The sequence below is a fragment of the Trichechus manatus genome, unplaced genomic scaffold, assembly GCF_000243295.1.
Source record: "Trichechus manatus latirostris isolate Lorelei unplaced genomic scaffold, TriManLat1.0 scaffold00032, whole genome shotgun sequence".
Taxonomy (NCBI): domain Eukaryota; kingdom Metazoa; phylum Chordata; class Mammalia; order Sirenia; family Trichechidae; genus Trichechus; species Trichechus manatus.
Window position 1 is genome coordinate 10,182,889 of NW_004443968.1, and position 15,730 is coordinate 10,198,618.

The window sequence follows — 15,730 nt, forward strand, 5'->3', positions numbered from 1 at the left end:
AGTACTCTTAAAAATATGAGTTCATGATAGTTTGTGGCCTCTATTTTCATCAGCAGAGTCAACAACCCCCTTTCCTATCCTTATTGTGCTCTTTTTTTCCTGCAATTTTGTTGCACGCAGCTTTGTTTCATAGGACAGAATTTGTCAGAAACTGACCACCAGCTAAAAGAGGTATTATTATATTTATTCCCCAGTGAATTTTGACCCCTTTATAGTAATACCATATGGTGCAGTTCTACTCTGTTCTCTAGGGTCACTAGGAGTCAGAATCAACTTGACAGCAATGGGTTTTATAGTAAAATCACTCAGGTAATGTACATGTTCCTAAGTTTCTCAAAATTCCAGTGCGGGATTTTTTTTTCTTTAGGATAAGAAGGAAATTGTGAAAAGGGCTGCCATCTTGAATTTATTTTATATAAATGACCTCTAGAAGTCAGAGAGAAAGCTTATGAAGGCTTATACAACACGCTGCAATGCTTAAGTCTTCCTGAACAAATGATATAATTATATACATTTCTCTGTTTTCAAATGTCACAAACAGGTGGGGGAATGACTTTGGAAGAAGTGAACCAAAGATGGCAGCACAACCTTTTTCGTAGAATATAATTGTGTCTATTATAAGACCCCATGAAACCTAGAGGTAATGGCATAAAACATACATAGAAACTCCATATAATTTTTTATCATTAAGTCAAAGTACCTCTATGCTAGTAAAAAATCAGAATAAAGTTTGCTTAACAGTACCAACATACATTTGTTATGTGAAAGAGCTACTAAAAGAATACGGAGAGAGGCAGATTTTCTTTTCTAAAACTTAATTATGATGACAATTGCTTTCTTTAAGAAGACAACAGCATGTCTATGGGAAGCAGGCTGCCTAACTTTCTGGTAACTTACAACACAAAAGGACATACACACTCTTTGTTCTTTGTGCTCAGACATTAATGAAAGTCCTATACAAGGCCTGAGAGGAGGGCAGAGCTCAAAGTACTAAACAGATGTGCATATGCTCATCTGAATGGTAATACTAAAACCTTGATTTGTTACTACAATTAAGGCTCCTTATAAGCCCTCATAATAAAGTCGTATTCTGCTAAACTAGCAGCTATAAGGAAGCATAAGGTACTCATATTCCAACAAGCACGAAAATAACATAAAGGATTTCAAAAGAAGGACTCCACTTAAACTTCAGATTGAAATCCTGAATAAGTAAAAATAACGTGAGAGCAGAAAATCCCAGCTAAAACTCAGAGAAAGGTATTCTTTTGGATTGTCTAGCTCTGCAAGTTGGTCTCATCAGCAGTTGTTAAATAACCAGAGTTAAAGGCTACAAGATGAACATTGTGAGAGGACCATTTGGCTTCGCCAAATCCTCACCTGTGCCTTTTTAAAAACTGGAAATCTCAAAGAAATAATAAAATGTCTTTTAAATAGGTCACATCCACTTCCCGTTGATTCACATATGAAAGCATTAGCAAACTAGCATCTTACTGCCAATGATTTTCATATTTTGAAAAACTAACTATGGAACAAAACAAAACAAAATCAAATTGAGATGGTCAAGATTATTAATTTTTTTTAACACTAAGGACTTTCCTTGGCTTTCCTATTGGGATTTGGAATTACGCAATACGTAAAATTTTAGTTTTTAGCCGTCACAGAGAAAATTATACATTGGCTGAGATGTCTTGCATTCCGGAAATCTGAGGAGGGAAAAATGTATTCTTGGACTCAGACCTTGTACAATCCATCAGGTTCCTGCCCACGGCAAATCTGTCCAGTCAAGTCTTAAAATAGGAGTTTTAAAATGGCCACATCAACATAACTGTTACTATAGCCACAGAAACATGCAGCTATGATTATTGAATTTAATGAATAACAATGTAAGTAGTACAGTATGAGCATACCACAAAAGCAGCGAGACTCCTTGGAGGTGAATCCCAGTCAAAGCAACTATTAACGTAGTAGGCAGCATTTATGAGCACCATGATACAACGTTTCATTCTGATAAAATTTCTTAGCAACAGCTGTAAAGAAAATTAAAATATTATTAGAATTTGCAAGACCCAAAACCGTCAGATACACAGCAAAATTCTTCAAGCTTACTGTGATTTCAAAATGATTATGAAAGCTAATAAAGTTGCAAGAATATACAAATCAGTTTGGCTCACAAGTTAAAGAAATATCACTGGAGAAAGTAGAAGGGACTGAATTATAAGAGTGATTTCTTAGCTAAATGTATTTTTCAATAATATTATCATGTAGGTTAGACTGCCTTTGTTCAAAAGAAAAATTAATCTCTAATAGATTAAAACATTTTTTGGCTACTTACATATTGTGAACCTAAATATATTTTAAACGCTTCGATTTTATTGTGGTTTTAACATGCAGCAAATGCTTTAATTTTAAGATATTCCAACGTGAAATGGATAACTTGGAAATGTTTTTATTTAGGATCTTAGGGAAAAACCCATGAAATGTTGTTTTATTATAGAAAACAAAAAAATTCCACCATTTGGCAGGATCCACCTTCCCTTTTTCTTACTATTATATTCTCTCTTTCTATCTATCTATCTATCATCTATCTCTCAATATCTCTCAGTATCAATGTAAACATATTTTCTCATAATTTTAGAGATAGGGAAAATTTATAGTAATCAAGTGCTTTATAAAATCTTTTAATAAAAATCTATATATAATAATTGATATAATTTAAATTTTAAAAATAAGGTATGATACAACTGTTAAAAGAATAGCCCATGCAGTAAATGGTGATTTGAAAAATAATATATAGCTATATTAATAATTAGAATAATCATATATCTGCAGGTTAATATACTTCAGCGTTGATTTGGCATTTAAAAAAATAACTATGTAAAGTTTACTGAGATCATATGCAAAAAATATATATGTGTAAATATATATGCATGTGTGTGCATGCCAGTTTTAATAAGTTGTTATAATTGAAATTTCTTTCGGGCAAAGTAAAGGGTCTCCTATTTGTTTTCCTCCTTAGTCCCTGATCACTTTCCTTTAAAAGCTACTTTTATTACTTATCTGTTGTTGTGGAGAAACAAAATCTATACTTACATTTAGATAGAGATTGCATTTGTAACTCATGCACTGTCTTTAAATTACCAAAGCTGCCACTGTTTATGGCTAATTGATTAGATTAAAAACAAAAATATTTTTAGGTTTCTAATAGCACAAGAAATTATTAAATATTTCAAGACAAATAAGGACAGTAAACTTTATAGCCATAACAAATACATTTTATTTTAGCTCTGCTAAATGGAAGTTAAAAAAGGAGCTGCTTAGTACTTTTTCTTAACTTGATGTCAAACCTAACTAAAAATTATAAGTGATTTTCCTTTGTGATAGAAAAATCAGTTTTCTAATTTTCTATTTTTTTATCTAAAGATGTCAATAAAAGTTCACTTATAAAAGACCACAATTAAAATCTAATTAACAGGATGGTTTTCTTTAAAAGATGGAGCCCTTTCTCATCAGGATTATAGGGAAGAGCTTGATGCTGGGTTACCTTTACACACACCTGCATCATACCTGTGGGTGGTCTGGACATATACTTGAACCTCAGCTTTTGGTATTCTCATTTACACATTCCATGGCAATCAAATGTATTTTATGTCAAAATGATCATTCATTTGCTAACGCATGAATACATATCCATTATTTGCAGTGCCTACAGTATCCCCTTTCCTTTCTGACCACCCCCATCCAATTTATTAGTTTGGTATTGTCTTTGTTTGATCTTCTAAAGAAAAGAGGAAAGAAAGAAAAAAAGAGCCATTTTTGCATAAGTAGATGATCAAAAATTCCATAGTCTTCCCCCCCCTCCATACCTCCAAAGTTTATTTGAACTTACTTAGATGTTTTACAGATATAATCAGGTCTTCCCAGAGGGATTAATCTTTATTTGCTTTTTTACCTGTTTAGAGAGTCTGTTTTCCTCTTCAATGTACTTCTGTTCTTTGGGTATTAATGTTCGTAAGCTGGCTTTCACCTATATATCAACACATGTGTCTGTTATGGATTAATATAGTACAAATGTTTGTAAGTTTTTCACTCAGTTCAATTTGCAATCATTTCTAAAGTTTTAAAGTCCTGGCTGCTGTGCTCATAAAATATAAATGTATACAGTTGCACATGCATGCGCTTCCATTTCTTACACAGGCAGGCTGTGGCCACAGCACAGCCGCAGCGGCAGTTGCCAAGTATAACAGAAAGTGTGGGTGTGCCAGGCAGTGGCAGAAGCGTATTCTCCAGGATATATCAAGGTTTAGAGAAAATGAGGAATGACAGAAATTCTCTACAAATCAGGAACAAAAGCTTTCATGAAACTGAACTCTTTAGCAGTACAAAAAAGCCAAAGTTAAGACTTACAGCATTAAAAATCACATCTATTTCAAGATAGATGACCCCCTTTGTTGGCCCTGTCAGCTGCTTGTTTTTCAAGACGTAGGCTTTCTGTTCACCATTTTGAATCTGCGGGAAAAGGACATGACAGCCGTCTGTCTCACGGTCTCCACTGAATACACTCCCTCGGTGACCTTTGACCCCCAGCTGCTGAAACTGACAGAGAACCCAAAACAACTGTGGCAATTCTGACAAGTACCTGTTCATTACCAGGATCAAGTCTGTCAGGAAAAATTAACTATCATGGGATTCAACATGGCCGTGAATTGAGTATGTTAAAATTTTTAGTGTTCGTATTACAGACCTTGGTTGAGAAATGACAGACGTAGAGCTGAGGGTTTTTTTTTTTTTGCCTTGAGTAAAAGCAACACAGAGCAGTGTGTCAGGTGAATAAACTTACAGACAGCAATGGTATAGCAACTTTGCCCAGAAAGTCAGCACTTCGATCCCGATCTTCATCATAAACTGTCACTTCAAGAACTGAATGGATATCTTTAATGTTGCTGCATAATAAGTATATGTAGTGGGAAAAAAAAGACTTCATTAGTGCGAAACAGGAACAAAAACGGTTTTGAAAATTTAGATACCACCAGCTGATTTTGTGTGTATGTGTTTTCGTGTATGCTATTTGCATACACACATATACAAGGTAGCTTGGTATCTGACATAATTTCCCATAAAGCATCTTAGTAGACTACAGTGATGGTTCCATCAACTGGACTTTGAACACCATTATAATTTCAATGAAATATAATTTTTAAATGAAATATAATTTTTCTCTCTTTATAATTTTCCATCTGGATGGGCACAAAATAAATTTTTATGTAAAAAAATCAGTAAGTGGCACCAATTTTTTTAGACTTTTCCTTCTTCTCATCATGACAATAATTCCTATTTTCCCATCACCCCTATGTAAAATACCACCAGGTTTGATATCAGCAAGAGTCAAAGTACATTTTAAATCGTTTTTCTTTATAATAAGAGGTCTCCCTTTTGTGTACTGCTCTCAACAAAACATTGCCTAAGTTTGCTTAGGTTTGTAGTCAAAATTAACTAATACAGAAAGCCAAATGGAGAAAATGTAACATTTATAGCTATTGTATCACTCTGGGATTTAGAAATTAAGCGATGTTCCATTATGTTCCAAAGACAACGTATGTTAATAAACTACTGTGTACTCTCTTCATATTTTTGTTTTTGGAAAAATAAGCTGAAATTGTTGACAGCATTTATTCTTTGGTCAAATTGTTTACCAAGAAAACATGAATTAAGAGAAAACCAAAAAATGAATATATTCATTACTGAAAAACCACAACCATGTGTGAGAAGAGGCTTTATCAGAGCACAATCAATTAATGGCTTTGATAATAATCAAACCTATTCATTCAATTATGCATTCCAGAGAAAAACACTCTCCACAAACTTCTTAGGAGGGCAATTTTCCTGACCAGGCTTTCATCTCTTATAAAAATGTGGAATTTCTTTAAAAAAAAAAAAAATGGTCTGATAATTAAAGCTGATAGTTACTGGCTCTCAAGCAGATAAATTATAATAAGAAATTAACAAGGAATTTAGCAGTTTTTCCCATACAAAAAATAAAAAGTTAGTAAAACTTTTAAGAAGTACTTCTGTTTGGAGAGTTTTCTTTTGTTCAGAGTCCATTTCTAAAGCCCAGTTAAAAAAATTAAACTTATTAGGTCCTATAGTGTAGCATTGTCAACTCTTATAGCTCAGAATTAAAAAGATTTACAAACCTTTTAAAACAAAAGGAATATTAACTCAAAGGGTGTTTTGGTATCTAGGACAATGCTTCATATTCTTATTGTGTTAAAATGAAACAAACCAAAACTAAAGCATCTGCCGAATTCGTGACCAGATTGTTTGCTGATTTCAGCAATGGAACAAATAGAGCTTTGTCCTCCTTGGTGTCAATGCAGTTGGGGAGAATTTCAACAGAAAGTATAAAAGGAAGAAGCAGTTCAGTTAATGGGAGAAAAATCCTTAGTCAAATCATATAAAAAGTACAATTCAAAAAAAACTAAAAAAGTCTGTGAAAACAACAACAAAATGGCATGTTCTTTTCCCCAGGTTTCATTGTCAGGAAGGTATGCAGTTATGAAATTCATTGTTGTTAGCAAAAGGAAGGCCAGATGCATTGAGTTATTAATCAGTTAAGGGTAAATATGAAAAAAATTCAAAAATAACTATCACTTAACACCATTTTTCAGATAAGCTCAAGGTAACGGCTACTTACAACGTGAAGACTTTGTTCCACTCAGGATTGAGATTTTTGTAGACTGTATGTGTCAGCAGCCTATCGTTGTTCAATTCTACTACACAAAATGGATCACTTTTACCTACAAGAGATTTGGGGTGAACATTTTTAGTACAAACAGCACCCACAGTTCAGTTTCATGATCCTGCCCATATCTCTTTTCCAAAAAAAATTTTTAGTAAGCAAAAAGTTAAATAAATTTTTAAAATTAAAAAACAAACATCAAAATAGTTAGATGTAATGGATGATGTTTACAGTCATCATGATTCCTAGCAATGTAGAATCTGAAAAAAAGGAAAAGAGCGAAGTATATAGCTGACATTTCAATCTGTAATTTTTTTTACAAAAACAATAATGTAAGTGCCGTTATGAGAGGAAATGTGATGCATAACCATCACTAAATCTGTTTTTATTTAATTCTACAATGACCATTTGAAAAGCTCAGCCCTTTTACTTTTATCCATATATTTTTTAATCCACCTGATTCATTAGTAACTTTTAATATGAATTCCTGAACAAGTTTATTTTGGGGAAACTGCTATATTATGTAATTACAACATTTTAATCTAATGACTAAGATTGGGTTACTCTCTTCCAAAATATCTATGGCATCACAAGAAGGTTTTTTTTTCCTCCGAGGCAGAAAAAAATCTGTCATTGAAACTTAACATCAACAACCAATCTGCATGTTAAAGAGAAGTATTTTTTTCTGTCCACTGAGAGTAAAGAATTTGGAAGTTATCATCTGTTTACAGCCACTCTGCGCTGCCATAGTCAGATCTCGTCCACTCGGCAATTATATTTGGTGATGGCCTTAATATTTTTGTAATGTCATGTCTTATATTATAAGCACCATAAAGTCAGAGGCTCTATGGGGCAGCATTAATGATATTAGTGCGACATGTAATTTGTTTGATACCTTATACAAATGACAATGAAATCAATATTTAGACAAAGCTGTCCAGAGGTCATATCTTTTAAACTACAATATTGATTTAGACTACATAAGAGGTTAATGTGCATATTATTAACTTTAATGATAAAGAATAATTGTTTTAAATGCATTGTGAATTGTAGTCACAGTAGTTTACACTTCTGTGAAAGCTTAAATATCAATGAAGATTTTCAATTAAATTTTAATGGAAAGGAATTCATTAGCTACCAGTGACAGATAAGCTACGTATTCCCATACAGTTTCGTATTTACTTTCGATATTTCAATTCTTAAAATGAACTGTACAAACTTTGACTCACCTTTAACTTATTAATTTTACATTAAAAAAGAGAATTTAATATAAGTGTATTAGTTCAGTGGCCTCATACACCCCAGGATAATTGCATAATTTAGCATTATGGTAGCCTTCATAATTTCTGGTCTTGGGAATCATTTTCAATAAAGAATAGAGAACGGAAAGTCTTAGAGATCTGGTGAAAATTTTACCTCTAGCTTAACATCTGTATTATTGTTTCTTTTTTTTTCTTCTTCATTCCTCTTGCCTTACTTGAACCATCTCCACTTACAACTCACAAATACCATGGAAGATAGTGTTCAAAAAAGAATATTTTGTTCATTAAGACACACTGTAATAGGTTTGATTTTGTCCATGAGCAACTTTACTTTCTCCCATAAAATTCAGGTTCTAGCATAAAAAACAGACTGAAACAATTTTTCAAACCTCATTTATTCTTAAGCTCATGTTTAGTATCTCCTTTCTGCCTAGCTTTGTGCTGAGTTATGGTATAAACAAAAGAACAGAGAACATAAACTACAACCTCAAGTAGTTTATAAAAGGATTGGAAGATAAAACATATTTACTTGTAACATTAGAGAAAAAATTATAGCCATATTGACTACAGAATTTCATGTCAAAGTAGTAACTCCTTTTTTCCCACTATACATAGAACGTAAGACTAAATGATTGGCTTTGGAAACACTTGTTTAAAGGAGAAGCTTAACTCTCACACTCTCCCTTAGGAATCTCTTTAGTTTCCCTCATATACATGTAAGTAGCCTGGTGACTCAATGGTTAAGAGGTCAGCAATGGTTAAGAGCTCAGATGCTAACTGAAACCTTGAATGTTCAAACACACCCAGCGGCTCTGCGGAAGAAAGACCAGGCGATCTGCTTCCATAAAGACTGAAACCAAAAACCCAATTCTGTGAAGTTGATTCCCACTCATAGCGACCCCATAGGACAGAGGAGAATTGCCCCATGTGGTTTCCAAAACTGTAGTCTTTACAGAAGCAGGCTGCCATATCTTTCTCCCACACCATAAAGATTATAGCCAAGAAAACCCAATGGGGAGATTCAACTCTGTCACATGGGGTCACCGTGAGTTAGAAACAGACTTGACAGCACCCAACAACAATGTATACATGTACTTTCATATTAGTACTAACCCAGTAAAAGGATTATATAGTGATAAAGCTTTTTGGCATTTCCATTACCTCATTTTCACTGGCCTTATTTCAATTACTATTGTATTTCAATTGATTTGGTTTTACTTGTACCCAAGTGATCAACAATGCGTAATAGATTCAGTCAGATCAAATCTGCACCACTTCTTCCGAAGCAAAACACAAGAAGAAACTCCAGAGATCAGTATCTATGGCAATTTTTTTTGTTACTTTAAACTCTTAAAATCAGAGAATGAAAATCTTTATTTGATTTTTTTAAAAACAGAAATTGTATCCAATTGCATAAAGAGGTTTTTAATGCTTTTACTCAGCACCATGGAAAGTCTCCCAAATTGCTACCTTCTTCATTACTGTATCTTTATCTGCTGACAGAAGAAGATATGGAGTCAGTGACTGGCTGAAAGATCTTAAAGAAACAAACCGGTATCATTTGCTGTTGAGCTGATTCTGACTCATGGTGACCCTATTTTTTCAGAAGTAGATTGCCAGGCCTTTCTTCTGAGGTGCCTCTGGGTGGACTTGAATTGCCAACCTTTTGGTTAGTAGCTGAGCACATAACCATTTTGCAATACCGAGGGACTCCAAAGAAACAAAACTGATTCTCAGTGTTTGACGTTTTCCATGTTTCATTAAGACACTAATACATGTATCAACCCTCTGCAGAAGAGGCTGTAGGTGATCCATATTTTCTTACCTTTAGTTTATTATTTCTCAAGACCATTCCTAGGGAAAACCAATATTAGCCATCCATCACCCCATCTCTCTGTCACTCTTTGCTATTGGAATGGGGTGTTAAAGCGCCAGAGACATTACCACACCAAAAATAGCTTGAGCACCTTCTAAAGCCACTTCCTAGTCATGTTGCTATTCTAAGTTCCAGTAGTATAGCATAATTTGCAAAAATATCCTCTTATCTGCATAAGTAGAACAAAAATATTTTCTCTGTAACTTGAAATGGGTGAGCAATATAATTTTTAGGGGCCATGTTAGACATGGTGTGGAATATAACGATGCTTACATTAAAAAAAAAAGGCTTTTGCCTAAGATAGACCAAACTGCTATTTAACATGGCTTTAATTTATACTGATTTTTTTCCCCAATCTAAAATCTATTCTTCTTGCAGTCATGTCTAAGACTGAACTGTGGTCGGCGACATGAACCGTCTAAATTCTATAATTTTACACTTTTCCCTAAACCTTCTCAAGTTTGAAACCTTCGACATCTTTGCAGAGTCTTTAGGTTAAAATCCTCATTGTATGGCATGGCATATAGTCTTTCAGCTTCATCTACAATTTCAAAACCTCCTAAACCCCTTACTTGAGCTACACCACACTCTTCTCATCCTTTAACATTGCAGGTACTTGGAGAGCTCTGGGTGTGGCATTAAAGCTCATGGTGAGAAGCCAGTGCGGTGGTGTTGGGGGGGTGGGTAGATTTCAGAGGCTGAGCAAGTGGGGGGGTAGATTTCAGAGGCTGAGCAATCTGGGATTGAGTACTCACTGCTTGACCCTGGGCCTATTCCCTTACATAAAATAGTGACCTTACAAAATGACTCAGAGTTAGAGATAACAGAATATAATTAGCAGAATGCCTGGCACTTCAGCAGGACCTCAATAAATAATAGTTCTATGTCTTTTAAAACAGAAATATTTAAAAGATAGCAATGTGTTTCAAAGTATAAAAATAATAAGAAACAACTCACGTCTTACACTAAATCTCCTGGTCAAAAGAGTAAATATTTGTAACTATTTTATAAAAAATAGCACATTAAGGGTGACTAGAATTATAATTATTATTATAATTGCTGAGATTTTATTATAAGCCCAATTCTATGCTTTATGCTTATTTGTTCAAAAAATTGTATGACTACTCTCTAAGAAAGGTACTTTTACTATTTCCACTTTACTGATGAGGAAACTGAGGCTTGGAGATTATACAACCCACCTGGTTACACAGATTGTAAGTTTTGGAGCTGGTACTCAAATTCAGGTCTGTCTGCCCTTCAGATCCTGGCTCTACCACTATGCTTCATATTCCCTTTCTTTAAATACATAAAAATATAAATCACTGGGAAAGACCTTCTCTAATAACTGTGCCATATCTTGGTGGTTAGGAGGCCAGACACATGGGAAGGGACAGGTAATGTTTGACTATAGAGCCATTCATTCAGCAAACATTTATTGAGTGCTTACCATGTACCAGGCAATGTTCCATGTGTTGGCCAGACTGCAGTACATAAAGCAATAACAATAATAATAATAATAAATCCCTGACCTCATGGAGTTTACATTCAGGGAGAAGACGGATGCTAAATAAATACTTTCATAGTATTTTAGAATGTGGTATGTACTACTGAGAAAAATAAAGACAGGAAGGGTGATGGGAAGTGCTGGTATATAGGTGCAATTTTAAAAAAGGCTTCCCTGAAAGGGCTCACTGAGAAAGTGACATTTGAGCAAAGAAAGGAAGGAGGAGAGGAAGTGAGCCTGGAGTTCCCTGGGGGAATGGCTAATGGAAAGGCCTGGAGAAAGGGCTGTGCCTCATATTTCCAGGAATATCCAGGAAGCCAGTGTGGCTGGAGGAAGGGATTCGGAGAGGGTCAGGGGAAAGTAATGGATGGCAGGGTCAGAGAGGTATGGGGCGGGTGGCAGGCCTTTTTAAGGACTGCTTTCACTCTAGTTGAGAGAGGAAGCCTTTGGAGGGTTTTGAGTGGAAGAGTGACATGATCTGATGTCAGCGTTTGGAGACGAAGGTAGAGAAAGGGCAATGGAGGGGGTAGGGAGAGGAGTTAGGAGGCTATTGCAATAATTCAGGTGAGAGATGACAGAGGTAGTGGTGAAGGTGATGGAAATTGGTTGGCTTCTGGACATATTTTGAAGGTAGAACCAACAGGATTTGCAGATGTCAATATCGAATAACCTAATACATGCTGATATTATTACTTGGAGATGGAAAACACTTCATTGAGCTTAGCCAAGCCAGCTCTTCTTTCCAAGGAAATTAAGCATTCAACAAAGTGTTCAGATAGGCTCTCTCTAGAATCTGACAAGAGGAAAATTTAGATGAGGAGAGAGCAGGTGGTTTTTCTATTCATCTTTTCCTTCTAAAAAGTTATCTTTTTACAGTTATCAGCAATGCATGTACCTCAGCTCTTTATAACACTGTTATTATTACTGGTTTTCACTAATTTAAGGAGTATCCTTCTGCCACTGCATGATTCAAAGGCAATTAAAAAGTAACAGCAATTTCAACCAAAATAATAGTAAATACACAATATTAAATTCTATAAACTTACTACTAGAAAAGCATGCACCATAGTTTTCTTTTAAAGAAGTGGCTACACATAGTTAATGTGCTTATCTGGTTTCCTAAATGCTTTAAATGACTGGCTTTTCAGTTCCTAAATTTTGCTGCCTCGATTATCTGCCACTTAAACAAACAAAAGCAATCACAAAAATACCAGTGATGGACCTAACCATCAATTATCTCCTTAATTATTCCTTCCTTTCATCCTTTTATCATTGCAGCTAGGCCCTGTGATGCGCTGCTCTGCTGGCTGAGAGTATCTGAGGAGTAGGGTTCGCTGCAGGATGGAGTGTTGATGTCTATAAATACACTATTCTGCAAAGCTCCAGAGAGTGATGCAAAGCACTCCCCTATAATTTTATTATTCAATACCCTATAGCTAGAAGTGCAAGCACCCAAAGAGGAAATGTATTTTATTTCAGATAATTTTTGGATATTTAAAGAACCTTAATACAGGGGCAGGGCACTGGTGGTTCAGTGGTAAAATTTTCACCTTCCATGAAGGAGACTTGTGTTTAATTCCTGGCCAATGTTCCTCAAACATAGCCACCACCCATCTGTCCACAGAGGCTTGTGTGTGGCTATGATGCTGAACAGGTTTCACTGGAGCTTCCAGACTAAGACAGACTAGGAAGGAAAGACTGGCAATCTACTTCCGAAAATCACTGTAAACCCTACTGACCACAAGAGTCTGATCCCCTTGTGCATGGGGTCACCATGAGGTGGGGTCCAAGTGACGGCAGCTAACAAAAATGACAAAATACAAGGGAACATAGATAATATAATCTTATCTCCCTTTCACTCATTCCCATTATACAACTAAAACAGACCTTTGGGTACCAACTGGTCTTCCTTAACTCCCATCACCTGGGATACAGTCCTTATTACTCTCAACAGTGCTAGAAAGTGGAGTTTCATTTGGAAGGAAGACAGAAATTGCAGCAGTCCTGGGTGGAGGTAGCAGCAGTGGGGTTGATTGTGTTAACAATCATGACAGCTAGAAGAGAATCTTAGCCTTCCTTGAGAACATGGCAATTTTCCATGTTGACAATTTTCCAGAGAGTAAAAGGAATATCTTTTGAAGCACTCATTACTTATTGAGTGTCTGCTCTGCTCATTCCAGAATTATAAATATGATTAAAGCATCATCCAGTTCTCAAGGCATGCACATTCTAGTGGGCATAACAGACATGTAAATACACAATGATATTCAGAGTCATAAGTGCTGTAATAAAGGTAAATGAAGGGTGCTATGGGAACAATGAATGAGCCAGGGGGAAGGAAGCAAAGACGTTTGCCCAGTGGAGGTAATTCTGATCTATGGTGATTGCGTATCTCTATCACCACCATTGTTAGAAGTGAAAGACAACCACATGAAGATGACTTAAACAATTTATGATCAAGAATGTTGTTGACGGAGGCCATCGAGGGATGGATTATCCAATAAGCAAGGCACACACGGGCTTAATTGTGCTTACTTACTAATGTGTAATGCACCATTTCACGTGGTTTTCACCACATCACCCATAGGTACCTCACTTACTGTAAGCCAGTGCATACTGTGCTTACTGCTTAACCCACTCCTGGTGCCATCAAGTCGATGCTGACTCATAGTGACCCTATATAACAGAGTAGAACTGCCCATAGCGTTTTCTTGGCTTCAGTCTTTATGGAAGCAGATCACTAGGTTTCTCTCGAGAAACTGCTTGGTGGGTTTGAACCACCAATCTTTTGGTTAGCAGTAGAGTGCGTAACCATTTGCGCTGCCAGGGCTCATATGATCAAGAATATTTAGCTTAAATCTACTTGTGTATCTCTTTAATAGAGTCTCTGTAACACAAATACCTGAATATGTTCCATAACTACTAGAAAATAGATACTTAAAAAATATGGTATTATTGTATAGGCACAGATTGGGACTGATGTATTTATCTGTAATCTGTTAAATGCTAAGGACAGTTTTTTTTTTTTCCTATGGATTTTTATAGGAAAAATCTCCTGAAGGAATTAAAATTAGAAAGAAACTCTTTTACCCTGACTCATAAAACTAACTCTATAACAGAGTTTAAAACATATACTCTGTTACCTCAGTTTTGCTTTTGGTGAAAAACCACTCCTACAACAATAAAAACAAATATCAAAATTGTCTCCAATGGGCATCTTTTCTGGTAATCTTCAAAACAGCACCGAGGATTAAGTGCGGTGCACAGATTGGATAGTTCTCCATCCCTCTTAGCCCTTGCTCTTTGAGGTCACAAAACTAACATATTAATGAAGAACTGTGGGAAAGCCCGCACCACCCCTGCTCTCTTGCTACCTGTTTTGTGGGCAATGACGACCTCAATCTGTGCAAACTACTGGTTTGAGCATTAAAGTCACTAACAAGATACTAAATGATATTCTTGCTCCCAGAATAGAGAGTTAATCCTGATCCATCAGTGGTGGGCTTTGTCCAGGGTCATTTTGCTGCTGACAAGTAGCCCAGTTTGCTGGATGTGATGTGCTATAAAAATGTGAGTGTGTGGGAAGACCCAGTGACCACTGCATTGTTGCCATGTCTCTGAAAACAGAGAAGGCATTCAATGGTGTGGAAAGCAATTCATACTCATGGGGGCCTTTCATTTGGGGCCTACCTTGCACAAATTAAGCTGTTTGGTTTAATTTTATCAGTTTGAAATGGCTATCCTTTAATCTTTTTTTTTTTAATAATCAAGGTTGCCATCTATCCTTTCTATAAACTGAAATTTCTAATCATAACATATAACAATGTTGTTTTTGAGGGAATTCCATAGGATCCATCAGAACAAAAGGCAACGTATGTTGGCGACGTCGTCCAACCCTCCCTGTATCACTGGAGATGGGGCTTTGACCTTTGCCTTATTCATCAACTGACCTAAACATATTTTAAACATCTGATTGGGAGAATGGCATTAACTGGCACTCTTCACTAGGTTCCCACTGGGTTGCTTCTGGGGCTAAGTAATAATAATAGGCGTCTCTTTTCTCACTAAGTCATGAAGTAGGTTTCATTGTGGCAGGAAAATTGACACCCTAGCGTTGTGGCTTTTAGCCCACTAGATCAAATGTATCCTTTTCATATCAAATATTTTATAATGCCCCCTTTACCATCCTGAAATAAAATAAAACTGACCCATGATTTCAAATTTTATACAATGCCTTAATTCTATTACAAAGGAGGACTAAAAAGAAAGTTGGTTATAATAAAATCATACATTGATTTACATAACAAATATTTATTGAGTGCCTGCTATATGCCAGGCCATATGAACAAAAA

General features: G+C 35.7%; 1 protein-coding gene across 2 annotated transcripts in view; it reads right to left on the bottom strand.

The window, feature by feature from the left end:
• The window catches only part of MCTP1 (multiple C2 and transmembrane domain containing 1), a 649,898-nt gene that overhangs the window by 165,677 nt on the left and 468,491 nt on the right, over positions 1 to 15,730 (bottom strand). For both annotated transcript variants that reach the window (XM_004375032.2, XM_023730121.1), the window contains exons 13-17: positions 6,692 to 6,794; positions 4,838 to 4,940; positions 4,405 to 4,506; positions 3,950 to 4,024; positions 1,908 to 2,027 (exon numbers count right to left, since the gene is read on the bottom strand). In XM_004375032.2, coding sequence (XP_004375089.1) covers positions 1,908 to 2,027; positions 3,950 to 4,024; positions 4,405 to 4,506; positions 4,838 to 4,940; positions 6,692 to 6,794 — 503 coding nt within the window. The remainder of the gene's footprint in view (positions 1 to 1,907; positions 2,028 to 3,949; positions 4,025 to 4,404; positions 4,507 to 4,837; positions 4,941 to 6,691; positions 6,795 to 15,730) is intronic.